Source organism: Camelina sativa, chromosome 8, assembly GCF_000633955.1.
Source record: "Camelina sativa cultivar DH55 chromosome 8, Cs, whole genome shotgun sequence".
Classification (NCBI taxonomy): domain Eukaryota; kingdom Viridiplantae; phylum Streptophyta; class Magnoliopsida; order Brassicales; family Brassicaceae; genus Camelina; species Camelina sativa.
The window spans coordinates 3892028-3905429 of record NC_025692.1 but is presented as its reverse complement, the minus strand read 5'-3'; the positions used below and the strand labels follow the sequence as shown (position 1 = coordinate 3905429).

Genomic DNA, 13402 nt, shown 5'->3' with positions numbered 1-13402 from the left:
GGGGGGGGGGGGGGGGGGGGGTTAGCTTTTAGAATTTGAAATTTCTACAACCCTGAAGAATCTGTTTTGTCTATTATGGCCATCATCACAATTTTATTGGTTATAGGGACTTTTGTTGAATCGTTGGTATTGAATTGAGTTAGGTGAGGGGAGAAGAAGAAGATGGCTTTGGTTGGAAAATCTGAGAGATTCTCTGCTGATTTTGTGATGGGAGGTGCTGCAGCCATTGTTGCTAAATCTGCAGCTGCTCCAATCGAAAGGGTCAAGCTTTTACTGCAGAATCAAGGAGAGATGATCAAGACTGGCCATCTCATAAAACCTTATACTGGTTTGGGTAATTGCTTTGGCAGAATCTTCAGAGAAGAAGGTGTTTTGTCCTTTTGGAGAGGCAATCAAGCCAATGTCATTCGTTATTTCCCTACTCAGGTACTTTTCCAAGGACCGTTACTCAGATCAGAGTGCTCATCAAGTCTTAGATTCTTATTGTCACTAAAATTTAATTGCTCTTAGGCTTCCAACTTTGCATTTAAAGGTTACTTCAAGAGCCTTCTCGGATGTTCCAAAGAGAAAGATGGTTACTTGAAGTGGTTTGCTGGGAATGTAGCCTCTGGAAGCGCTGCTGGAGCAACGACTTCTTTGTTTCTGTACCATCTTGATTACGCAAGGACTCGTTTAGGTACTGATGCAAAGGAATGTTCAGTTAATGGCAAGAGACAGTTTAAAGGGATGATCGATGTGTATCAAAAAACTTTGTCAAGCGATGGCATTAAAGGGCTTTACCGTGGATTTGGTGTGTCAATATTGGGAATCACTCTTTACCGAGGAATGTATTTTGGGATGTACGATACCTTCAAACCTATTGTTTTAGTTGGTTCCTTGGAGGTAATCTCATCTACCCTATGACGGTATAGTTGCTTAATCTATCACAGAATATAGCTAAAAAAATGGTTCTTTGGTTCTGTGACAGGGAAACTTCTTGGCTAGCTTTCTATTGGGTTGGAGCATTACTACCTCTGCAGGCGTCATTGCTTACCCTTTTGACACACTTAGGAGGAGAATGATGCTTACATCAGGACAACCTGTAAAATACCGGAACACCATTCATGCCTTAAGAGAGATTGTTAAATCTGAAGGGTTCTATGCGCTATATAGAGGAGTTACTGCGAACATGCTTCTTGGAGTAGCAGGAGCAGGTGTGCTTGCAGGATATGATCAGCTTCACCGGATTGCTTATAAGCATTGGGTTTAGTAGTTTTGAACCAAAACCCGAAAACTCAGCTCAAAGAAGAAAAGGTTAGTAAACACCAAGAAGTCTTCACTTACATTCCAATGTGTTCTGTTAATTAACAGAATCTCGGAATCATTAACCGATTGAAGCAGCAGAAGATAGGGAAAAAAATTGTTCATAATTTTTGTGCAGTTACATTGTTATATGAATAATCCAAGAAAAGCTTCTTTGCTAATTGTGTATTTATGAGAAATGAAAAAGGTGAAAACTTAAAAAAAAAAGCTTTTTGATGATACAAACAAACAAAGGAAAACTTGCGGTGAGCTTAAGCGAGAAGCCAGAAGTTTTTGTGGCGTTTGGTGGTGATTAAGTAACCACCGAGCTTGCGGTTCTTGGGTTTAACAGCTATTGTCATGCAAGAGGCGTTTTCGAGACAGTATTTGAGGACACCGCCGTGTCCACGGCGTCTTTTCCATGCCCATCTCTTCAATAGCCTCCACACCGGAGGTTTCTTCTCTTGTCCAACTACTAAAAGGCTCACTTGTTGTTTCTTTGCTTCTTCAACTATCTTCTGTCCCTTGTCTTTGTCTTTCCCCTCTAACCTCCTTATCTCCACTTCTATCTGACATATATAGAACAAAACACCACGTCACCAATGCTAGAAACCTAATTTGATCAAAACAATGAATAGTGTTAGTTATGATAAACACAAACAAATACCAAGTGTGACTAACCCCGGGTCGTTTTGTTTGGCAAAGTTTCTTCAAAGTATGGACCAATTCATCCGTTTTCACCTCGCGTTTTCGGTTCTTTCTTTTGCCTAAAAGCCAACCCGAAAACCCTTATTAGCCAAACCAAACAAACCTTTAGAGAAGGAAATGAAAAAGAGGAGGGTAAGAGAAGAACTTTTTCTAAACGGTTTTGCAAAGTATAACAGGAAAAGAGTGTCTTGTGGCTGTAAAGTATGCGTGATAGCCCATTCCAAAGCTCCGGTGGAAGCAAGGGCTTTATCGACCACCACCATTACTCTGTTCCCGCCTTCTCCCTCCTCCTCCTCAACGGCTTCAACCGCTGCCACCGCCTCATTTTTTCCTTCTACGCATCCATTGTGAAAGCTCTTGCCATCATCTTGTTCTTCTTCTTCTTCTTCTTCTTCTACTATTACTTTGACTCTTTCTTCTTCTTCTTTCTCTTCAGCCTCTTCACTTTCGTTGTTCTCTTCTTTGGTTTCTTCTTCTACGGATCCGGCATCATCACCATTTTCGGGTAGAAACTCGATTCTTTGGTCTCTCTCTATGGAACTCGAGTCCGGTTTGAACCTAATCGAAGGTGAATTGATCCGGACTCTTCTTAGACTCAACTTGGCTGATTTCTTGAGCGATCTCGCCATGTTTCTGTTACAAACTGCAACTCAGAAGAACAAACCTTAGCATTGGTTCTTGAATGTCTGGAGAGCTAGCTAATGTATACGTGAGGACAAATTTGAAAGAGAACGTGCGTGCCATTAAAGATGTTTGATTGTTAATGGTTCCACACGTTGCTGTTTTTATTAAATTAATCGAGTCCAGTTTTATTTGATATTAACCGTATTTAAAACTAAGACGTATACACAAAAAAAACAATAATCTCAAAAGAATATCCAAAAGTTGACCCATGTATGTAGTAGATTAGAGAAAACTTGTTAGCTTCTCAATCGGTTGATCAAGAAGGGGAGGGGATACCTGGAACCATGTTGAAGTTGGTGGAAGAGATGATCTCCAAACTCAGCACATAAGTTGAAGTTGGTGGAACCTTGTTGAATTCCATGTCTTCTAACTTTACTTGGGAATAATTAGCACCTTGTCGGGACCCAGTGTTCTAACGACTGGCATCAGCTTCTGCTGTTTTTATCAGATACGCGCCTTGACCGCCTGGGAAGCTTTTTCGCACATTACACTTTTCAACTTACGGTGTATACCATCTGGAGAGAAGCAACGGACGACTACATGGTCAACATGCCAACACATCAGGACAATTGATCAAATGGATTGATCGCCAGGTGAGGGATCAGATTCTGTCTATTCAGCGAAAGGGGGATAGGAGGTTCGACAATGGCCTTCAGGCTTGGTTCCAAACTAGACCCTGAGTTTGTTTTCCTTCTAATTATGTAATCTTCTCTACTCTCTAGCTCAAATATTCAAACACTAGCTGCACTTGTTGTAACAAAGCTATTTTTTCTTTGAATATAATTTAACATTAAATTCAAAAAAAAAAAAAAAAATAGCACCTTGTTATTTGCTTTTGGTCCCCCTATAGCTAATGAAAACTCCTCTTCATTTTCCAACCAAAATCTACCAGGGTCGACAGTCAAAGTATAGTAAAAGTATCGTATAACAAACAAAAACTAGTAGAAGAAAACCCAAATGCATTTTACAAGAAACTAAAAGCCAGTTTCAATCAGCCTAATATTCTCAGTTCTTTCATTAGCAAACCTAACTGTTTCTTTGATCCACCTAATATTATCCTTATAATATCGATTAAGCTCTGTGTCATTTCAGTGCTGATTCATCGGAAACTGCTGCTACATGTGTAACGATACAATTATTTCATCTACCTCTTCTCTTGCTGGGTGGGAACTCTTTAAACCACGGATAAGTGGAGAAAAAAGAAAAAAAGACTATTATAGTTATATGTAGATGAGGTTTCTTTTGTTCTATGTAATCTTCAAAGCTAGCGAAAATTACACTTGATTCCCTGAGAATGCACAAGAGTAAAAAGCTTTCTGACTGAATTGCTATAAATTATATAAATCACAAAACAAAACAAAACAAAAAAATAAAGTTATATGTGAATATTCAGACATAAAGAGAAACAGCATATAACAAGTTAAAGGGGTCAGTACATGATGAGTCCGAGGAGAGGACAGCACCAGACCACTCAATGTTCGCCACAACCTGCAATACCTGGCCTTCCACGCGTGGCGCAATGGAAAATTCGGCATACCAAAGCTCCAAAATCTGATCATCAGGACCTTGAGGCCGAGCTTCCCAGAAGATGGCCATCCTGCCACGACGACGAGAGAAGCAGAATTTGATGATATCAAAACCAGAGTGTTGCTGCTGCAGCTCTTCCAAACCCTTGACTTCCCTCCAAGTCGACTTAAATGGAATACGCCACAGTATTCTCCCGCCGGTACCACGGCAGAACAATGCTGGATGAGCTAAAAGCCAATCGTTTCCGTAGTCTGCGTCTGCGGCTGCCTCTGTCTCTGCCTCAAACACACATTCACTTGTTGAGAACTTAAAGATTTGACCATCCTCATCCACCGCGTAAACATGCTTGCTGTCGTCCGTCACCACACTTTGTTGGATTTTGAGGGGCATCTTGGGCGTAGACACAGGCAGGAACTCCCAAATTCCGGTTTCGAGATCATACACCTCTGCCCACTTGGAGGAATCAGCAGCGTCCCAGCACCCTCCAAACACGTATATCTTCTTGTTGTCTATCAAGCTTGCCGATGCTCCGCTCCGAGCCATCTTCATGGGATTTACTCGGCGCACTGTGTGATCGGTACAATCAAAAAACGTGACTTCCGATGTGGGTTTGCCGTCTATGAGTCCACCGATTATAAAGATCCCCCAAGCCGTCTGCACGAAACAGGATCCTGCTACCGGGGCCGGATACGAGTAGTCCATATTGAGCCGTTTCAGCCGACGTTGCACGGGGTGGAGGACCAACCACCGTGGGCTTGGATCTGGATACATGTGCATATATACGTACATATATGGGTGAAGGCAACCGCTCCGAGACCTCAAGATCCTGAGATCATGGGACTTTGCGACACACCGGTACCTCTTGGAGACCATCGATAAGGCCACGAGGTCTAATCTCGACAACAGAGTCAGGCAGTCCACAACCACATCATCTGGAACCCACCATAACCCACACAACTCCGTCTCATTATTCAATTCCAATCCACAAATCGCACTTCTTCCCTTCATTGATTTTATTACATTACCGGAGGGATCAAATTCCTTTCTTGCGCTAGGGGTTTTTGTGAGAGACCTAAACTAGATTGTGTGTCATTGCGCTAATTCCCCCAATATATATACGGTCAGTTGTCGTGTAAAAAAGGAAACAAAACTGCTGAAAAAAAAAAAAAAAAAGGGAAACAGCAATATTAAGACATTGAATCATTGGACGAACCAAGCGGTTTAGAACAGTTCAATTACAAAATCGAGATATTTGGCAAAATGATACATTTTTCAAACGAAAGAAAATATATTTACTATTTGCAATTAGAAAAATCCACATTTAACACTATTTGACTATTTTCTTGCTTTTTTGGCATTCAACAATCTTCTTAATTATATTTCATGCCATTATACAATTACTCTTCTTTTCTTCCTCTTTCTTGATTTTTCAAATTAATATAATTTTTTTAGAAAACTTCTTAGATACAAAAAAAATCTATAGTTTTTTCTTTACAATTTGATATGAATTTTGTTTAATAATTTTTAATATATTATATAAATCTTTTGTATCCATACACATTTTTAAGTGTACAGATGTCTATACACTTTATTAAGTGTACATATGTTTGTACACACTATTAAATGTACATATGTAATTTTTACAAAACCATTATGGTACAGACATCCAAAACCCTAAGAATTAAACAAATTACATCAAAATTAAACAAATTATATCTGTACACTTAATAATGTGTACAAACATCTGTACACTTAGTAATGTGTACATACATTTGTACACTTAATAATGTGTACAGACGTGTACACACATATGTACATTTAATATGGTGTACGGATACACAATTTGTAAAACATGTTTAACATTATCAAATAAAATCATCAAACAAAATGCATATCAAATTTACAAAATCATTGTGTTACAGACATCCAAAAACCTAAGAATTAAACAAATTACATCAAAATTAAACAAATTACATTTGTACACTTAATAATGTGTACAGACATCTGTACACTTAATAATGTGTACAGACGTGTACACATATATGTACACTTAATATGGTGTACGGATACACAATTTGTAAAAAATATTTAACATTATTAAATAAAATCATCAAACAAAATGCATATCAAATTGTAAAGAAAAAAACATAGATTTTTATATATCTGAAATTTAAAAAAAAAACAGATTTTAATTAGCCAATTTTTTTGTTTTTAGATTCTATGGAATATAATAAAGAAGAAAAAAAAATTCATGCTTCCCTCTTCTCTCTCTCCGCTTCCACCCTCTCTTTCTCCTCTAACGAAACTAAAAACACACGTAGGACTAACTAGTAATCTCCACCAATCTCCTCTGTCCCACCATTATGTTCTATCTCTCCTATCCTCTATCTCTTAACACCCTGTTTTTTCTGTTTTAAATAGTGATAGTACCAAACACCCAATTAAGTTCTGAAAACGTATTAAAACCCCAAGAAACCCTTACAAAATCTAAGGGAAAATTAACTATTCCTATTCAGTATTCACTATAAGTATAAATTATTATTGTTAGTGTAGAAAAATCTGAGAATCTCTTTTTAATATTGTGTGACCATTGGTGAAACAACAATTGAATCTTTTCATAAATTTAATATTTTTTTTGATTTTTAAGGTAATATAATATTTTTAATAAAATTTGGTTTCAATATTTATTTTGTATTTTATCTTAACTAGATGGTTTTTTTTGCAATATCTTTTAAATATCTTAAATTACATATAAAATATATTTCATTTCATTAAATTAGATATATATACATATGTTTTCATATCATATTAACAATAGTAAAATTATATATAATAATAATATAAATACCAAAATAATTATGTTTTTTAAACAATAAGCACAAATTTACATAGCAGAAATTTACCAAAAAAAGTAATACTTAAATACTCTAATATGTACTATACTAATGTTTCTATTGTATCAAGTATCAACTAATATTAATTTAAAATAATATTCATATATAATTTAAAATTATGAAGAGAATATAAAAAGAAGTCAATAATAGGCTAATGTTATCACCATTTATGCAAAACACAGATCGGTTGTTACATAATTACATGTATGTGTCTTGTGGCTGCAATGGCTGTAAAGTATAACAGGAAAAGAGTGTTTTTAAAAAAATAAATAAATAAAAGATACCTTCATTTCAGTCCAGAAAGGCTGGACCTTGTTACAACCGCCTTCTAATTGAGTAACACCTAACAAAATAAGAGAACAACAACATACAAATAACATCACACATACACACAACATTAGTCAAAGAAACCAAACCATGTCACCAAGTAGGAGTTTGCCGGATCAATTCGACGTTGTGCTCTTGAGAGAGGATCCAAATGGCAACGAAAGACTTTCTTTATCTCAAGTATCAACACAGAGGCAGGACGAGAAACGACATAGTGTAGTGGGGAATTTCTTTCTTTCCAGATGAAGTAGACTAATGCTTGATAGGCTAACCGAAGGATCAGAGCTATGTTTTTATCTCGGCTTGGATTCCTAAGCCAGAGAGATCTATCATCAAACATAATCGGAGGTGTTACCTGAGCTTTGACCGTGAAATAATGCCAAATCTCTGCACTATAACTGCAGACAAAACAACAAGTGTTGGTGATTTTCAGCATGAGCATCGCATAAGAGGCACAAGGAGGGCACTGTCAGTCCCCATCGTATGAGTTTGTCCCTTGTGTGGAGTCTGTTCCTAACGTTTACCCAAGTAATGAACGCATGTTTAGGTATTCTACCTTTGAACCACACGACATCATACCAGGGTACTTTGGGTCTAGTAGGATACAGAAACTCCCAAGTTTTGGCCGTCGGGAAGCAATGAGTAGCGTCTTCATCTCCTATCTTCCATAAATACCTGTCATCCTCAGCTTCAACCTCTGAATTGACAATCGAAGCCTGAGGGAGGCAATTTTTTAAAAGCATAATGATAGGGTTTTTGGTCCTAACCCGATGAATCCACCACTAGCCATTCCTCAAAGCTTCTAGTACCACCGCATCCTTATGTAAACCGGTTATGATAGGTCCTCTGTCGCTAGCAATGTCTAACAATGGTCCCAAACCAGTCCAATTGTCAGTCCAAAATTTGCACGTCACTCCTGAACCCACTTGACAAACAATGAAAGGTTTTGCCAAATGACGAAGCTTGCACAAACTTCTTCAGATCCAACTCCTCGAGGCTGTAGCATCTAAATCCCATAAACAACGAGTGCCAATGAGGTTCAAACACACCCAAGCTACCCATAGCGAGCCCCCAGTAGTGAAGATCATCCATATTAATTTCAAGGTGAAGATTTTGTTCCTGTGCTTAAGCCGTTTAAACCCAAGACCTCCATTTTCCTTAGGCGTACACACTGATTCCCAACTGATCTTTGCTCCTCTTGCAGAGTTGGGTGCACCTCTCCATAGAAAAGCAATACACATACTCTCTAGCTTTTCAAGGCACTTGTTTGGAAGGATGGATATTGATGCCCAGAACGTGATAGTGGAATAAATGACGGATTGAAGTAACTGAAGTCTTCCTGTAAACGTCAAAAATCTCACTATCCACGCTGAAAATCTCTGCTGAATACGATCGATTAGTGGTTGGTAATCCTGCCTTCTTAGTTTCCTAGAGGTGAGAGGAACTCCAAGATATCTCACCGGGAGTGATCCTTTTTGGATTCCAGCATTACTTACGATTTGATGATTTGCTTGAGTGTCTTCTCCATCCAAAAATAGAGCTCACTTATCCTTATTGATACCCAATCCTGAGCTGATTTTAAACCCATCCAATATGCGCAAAATTCCAGTAAGAGACTCCTCTTTGTCATCAAAGAATATAAGAATGTCGTCTGCAAAGCTGAGATGAGTACGGTGCTTCACACATTGGATGGATCCCAAAGGTATTCTCGAAGACTCCTTTATCATGCTTTTTCGACAAGACATCCATTGCAAGGACAAACAGCAATGAGGAAATTGGATCACCCTGTCTCAGACCTTTCCTACCTGGGAAGTATCCTATAAGCTCCCCGATAAAAGCTATGTTGTATGAGGTGGTTGTGAAGCATTCTTTAAGCCAACCTATGAACTGTTCTGGAATATCAAATGCACGCAGAACATTCAGTAAGAAATACCAGTTTAGACTATCATATGCTTTCGCCAAGTTCACCTGCAGACAACCTCTTGTGGTAGTTCCAGAGGAGTGAAAATTTGTAACCAGTTCAGATGCAAGAAGAACATTTTCACATAATTGACAACCATGTATGAAGCGTACTTGATTTTCTTGAACAGCATCTGAGATAAAGGACTTGATCTTTTGCTTTAAGAGGCGAGTAATAATCTTATATACAGTAGAGCAACATGATATAGGCCGATATTGAGAAATCTGATCTGTTCCTTGGACCTTCGAGATGAGGATGATGGCAGTTGCATTAAAATTCCTCGAGAGATAACTAGAGGTGAAGAAATCTTTAACCGCATCAACTATATCTTGATCCACAATATCCCATGCTTCCCAAAGGAATTCCACTGGAAACCCATCGAGTACAGGTGCTTTGCCCTTTGGCATAGAAGAGGTTGTATTTTTGATCTATGCATCCGTTGGAATCCGTAGCAGTGACTCAGCAAGAACCGATAGGCATCTAAAATGAACCAGGTTCTGAATCTCACTGACAGGCATCGGGGTAACCGAACTATTCTCTGATCCCAGAAGTCTCTGATAATAGGTCAGCATGTCCTTTATTTGACTGATGTTATGAACCCTCTGATCATGATCCCCTCTGAGATATCTTATTGAGTTTCTCCCTTGATTAGCAATTACCGCCTTGTGATAGAAAGTTGTATTGGCATCCCCATCTCTTGTCCAACGAAGCCTTGACTTCTGCTTGTAGAAGGATTCTTGTGCCTTAGCAAAAAATCCCACTTCTTCGTGGCCACATACTCCTCTCTGAACAAAGAATCCGAGGGAACAGTCAGTAATTCTGACTGAATTTGTTCCAAAGCCTCCAAAGATTCTTTAGTCCTCTGCTGAATATTCCTAAACCCTCCCTATTTAATTGTCTGCAAGCCAATTTGACTTTCTACAATCTCTGCCCAATTGTGAAGAGTTTAGAGCCTACTGTTACCTCTTCCTGCCAGGCCTCTATGATGACATCTTTATACCTTCGATGCGTAGATAAGAACGAGAAATATTTAAAGGATTTTTTACTTCGCTCAATGAGTGAGGTTGTAAAGACAAAACTTGGCGAGTGATCTGAATCTCCCAGGGGATCAAACACTGTCAAAGCTTCAGGATATTGTTCCCTCCAATAATCATTCACGAGGAGTCTATCAAGTTTCCTAAGGATTGGGTCTTCCTGTCGTTCATTAAACCAAGTATAGAAAGCTCCTCTATACTGCATATCAGATAAGGAGTTGTCTTCCAAACACGAATGAAACTCTTGCATTCCTACTAGAGGAAGTATGCGTAATAGCCCATTCCAAAGCTCTGGTGGAAGCAAGAGCTTTATCAACCACAACCATTACTCTGTTCCCGCCTTCTCCCTCCTCCTCCTCAACGGCTTCAACCGCTACCACCACCTCGTTTTTTTCCTTCTACGCCTCCATTGTTAAAGCTCTTGCCAACATCTTGTTTTCTTTCTTCTTCTTCTTCGTCTTCTACTATAACTTTGACTCTTTCTTCTTCTTCTTTCTCTTCATCCTCTTCACTTTCATTGTTCTCTTCTTTGGTTTCTTCTTCTACGGATCCGGCATCATCACCATTTTCGGGCAATAACTCGATTCTTTGGTCTCTCTCTATGGAACTTGAGTCCGGTTTGAACCTAATCGAAGGTGAATTGATCCGGACTCTTCTTAGACTCAACTTGGCTGATTTCTTGAGCTATCTCGCCATGTTTCTGTGTTACAACGAACCTTAGCATTGGTTCTTGAATGTCTGGAGAGCTAGCTAATGTATACGTGAGGACAAAATTGAAAGAGAATGTGCATTCCATTAAAGATGCTTGATTGAAAATGGTTCCACACGTCGCTGTTTTTATGTTATATTTTGTCAAAGGTCTTATTTTTTTATTAACTAAATTAATCGAGTCCAGTCAGGGGCGGATCTAGGTGTAATAGAGGTTGGGCAATTGCCCCACACTCATTCTTAACAATTCTTCAGTTTGATCTATTGTGTATAACATATCCTAGCACATTTGGTAAAAAGTGTCACATACTATGTCAAAAGGAGGGGGTTAATACCTCTCATCTACAATTTTTTTTAAATTTTTTTTGAGGGGTTAATACCTCTCATCTACAATTGCTAAAAATTTGTTGTTTAGGTAAGTATTCATTTGTGTCCCATGTAAATTTTTCTCCTGGATCAGCCACTAAGTCCACTTCTATTTGATATTAACCGTATTTAAACTTAGACTTACACAAAAAAAAAAAAAAATCTCTAAGAATATCCAAAAGTTGATCCATGTAGATTTTTAGAGAAAATTTGTTAGCTCTCAATCGGTTGTGGTATTCACTATCGTTTTAAACATTGCTTGTTTGATTTTGCTCTGTAGAATCACTATATGTTATATTGGTTTGGACTAATCCCTGTCCACCGCGGTCCACCTTGTGTGTGCAAGCAAGCACAAATCCAACTTGATTTGTTTTTCTTTTGCTAACTACAATGTTGGTGGCAAAACCTCAAAAAGGGATTAGTCCAACGAGGAACCGTCTCAAATACTGTTTTAATTAAATATGAACCGGACCAAACACAGATTAGGTGAGGAGCACTCGCTAGTGACAAAAAAAAACTATAGTATAATCTATATCACACAGTACTTTAAAAATGAAGAAATTATTACTAAAAAAAATCAATAATAGGCTAATATTATCCCCATTTATGCAAACACAGATTAGTTGTTACATAATTACATGAATACAAAGTGATCAGAGTAAAACACAACTCAAATGCTTTGCTTATAAAAGAAACTGCTGCAAGTAGAAAAAAAAAAACTCAAAAGTTGATCAATCCAAGTGAAAAATAAAAAAATGGCGGATGATTCAGCAACACCTTCGTCGATCGACGGCAACGTCCTCGTGGCGAAGTCACTATCACATCTCGGCGTAACACACATGTTCGGCGTCGTAGGAATCCCCGTCACGTCTCTAGCTACCCGAGCCATGGCTTTAGGCATACGTTTCATCGCCTTCCACAACGAACAATCAGCCGGATACGCCGCTTCCGCATACGGTTACCTAACGGGCAAACCCGGGATCCTTCTCACGGTTTCGGGTCCAGGTTGCGTTCACGGTCTCGCGGGTCTCTCCAACGCTTGGGTTAACACGTGGCCGATGGTGATGATCTCTGGTTCTTGCGATCAGAGAGACGTTGGTCGTGGAGATTTCCAGGAGCTTGATCAGATCGAAGCTGTGAAAGCTTTCTCGAAATTATCCGAGAGAGCCAAAGATGTTCGCGAAATCCCCAATTGTGTTTCTAGGGTTTTGGATCGAGCTCTTTCGGGTCGACCCGGTGGGTGTTATCTGGATCTTCCGTCTGACGTCTTGCGTCAGAAGATATCGGAATCTGAAGCTGATAGGTTGGTGGATGAGGTTGAGAAGTCTTCGAAGCAAGAGCCGGTTCGGGGAACTCTGAGATCGGAGATTGAATCTGCGGTCTCGTTGCTGAGGAAAGCTGAGAGGCCATTGATTGTGTTTGGTAAAGGAGCTGCGTATTCGAAAGCAGAGGATGAGCTGAAGAAGCTTGTTGAGATTACTGGAATACCCTTTTTACCAACTCCGATGGGTAAAGGTTTGTTACCTGACACTCACGAGCTCTCGGCTACGGCGGCTAGGTCGCTCGCTATTGGGAAATGCGACGTCGCTTTGGTGGTTGGAGCTAGGCTTAACTGGCTTCTCCATTTCGGTGAGTCTCCTAAATGGGATAAAGATGTGAAATTTATATTGGTTGATGTCTCTGAGGAAGAGATTGAGCTTAGGAAACCTCACTTGGGCATTGTTGGAGATGCCAAGACTGTGGTTGGATTGTTGAACAGAGAGATTAAAGACGATCCTTTTTGTATCGGTAAGTCGAATCCATGGCTGGAATCGATTTCGAAGAAGGCTAAAGACAACAGTGAGAAAATGGAGATGCAGCTTGCTAAAGATGTGGTTCCTTTCAATTTCTTGAGCCCTATGAGGATAATCAGA

The 13402-nt window shown here is 39.1% G+C and overlaps 4 protein-coding genes across 6 annotated transcripts in view; 2 read left to right on the top strand and 2 right to left on the bottom strand.

The window, feature by feature from the left end:
* Nucleotides 1–1463, top strand: part of LOC104706032 (ADP,ATP carrier protein ER-ANT1-like) — a 2176-nt gene extending 713 nt beyond the window's left edge. For 2 of the 3 annotated variants that reach the window (XM_010422155.2, XM_010422153.2), the window contains exons 2-4: nucleotides 144–426; nucleotides 511–882; nucleotides 968–1463. In XM_010422155.2, coding sequence (XP_010420457.1) covers nucleotides 163–426; nucleotides 511–882; nucleotides 968–1249 — 918 coding nt within the window. In that variant the 5' untranslated portion in view covers nucleotides 144–162 and the 3' untranslated portion in view covers nucleotides 1250–1463. Of the gene's footprint in view, nucleotides 1–106; nucleotides 427–510; nucleotides 883–967 lie in introns of all 3 variants that reach the window. The other variant, XM_010422154.2, reaches the window with a different exon arrangement.
* LOC104706031 (probable serine/threonine-protein kinase kinX) lies at nucleotides 1364–2706 on the bottom strand. Its single transcript, XM_010422151.2, has 3 exons — nucleotides 2135–2706; nucleotides 1963–2048; nucleotides 1364–1850 (listed from the first exon to the last, which is right to left on the bottom strand). The coding sequence occupies exons 1-3, from the start codon at nucleotides 2616–2618 to the stop codon at nucleotides 1554–1556; spliced, it is 867 nt and encodes a 288-aa protein (XP_010420453.1). The 5' UTR covers nucleotides 2619–2706; the 3' UTR covers nucleotides 1364–1553.
* LOC104709184 (F-box/kelch-repeat protein SKIP6-like) lies at nucleotides 4063–5208 on the bottom strand. The gene has a single exon (XM_010425836.1). It carries the CDS (start codon nucleotides 5206–5208, stop codon nucleotides 4063–4065), a length of 1146 nt encoding a protein of 381 aa, XP_010424138.1.
* LOC104706028 (2-hydroxyacyl-CoA lyase) overlaps nucleotides 12128–13402 on the top strand; it is a gene marked incomplete in the record, with an annotated part of 3807 nt that continues 2532 nt past the window's right edge. The window contains 1 exon segment of the mRNA XM_019228304.1: nucleotides 12128–13314. Within this exon segment, the coding sequence (XP_019083849.1) occupies nucleotides 12245–13314 (1070 nt within the window).

What these genes read in the sequence shown, in the direction of transcription:
- LOC104706031 (XM_010422151.2), bottom strand. Translation starts at nt 2,618, where the DNA reads ATGGCGAGATCGCTCAAGAAATCAGCCAAGTTGAGTCTAAGAAGAGTC. An exon ending in TGCAAAACCGTTTAGAAAAA is followed by an intron (nt 2,049 to 2,134) that starts GTTCTTCTCTTA and finishes GTTGGCTTTTAG; the next exon opens with GCAAAAGAAAGAACCGAAAA. An exon ending in GCCAAACAAAACGACCCGGG is followed by an intron (nt 1,851 to 1,962) that starts GTTAGTCACACT and finishes TATATATGTCAG; the next exon opens with ATAGAAGTGGAGATAAGGAG.
- LOC104709184 (XM_010425836.1), bottom strand. Translation starts at nt 5,208, where the DNA reads ATGAAGGGAAGAAGTGCGATTTGTGGATTGGAATTGAATAATGAGACG.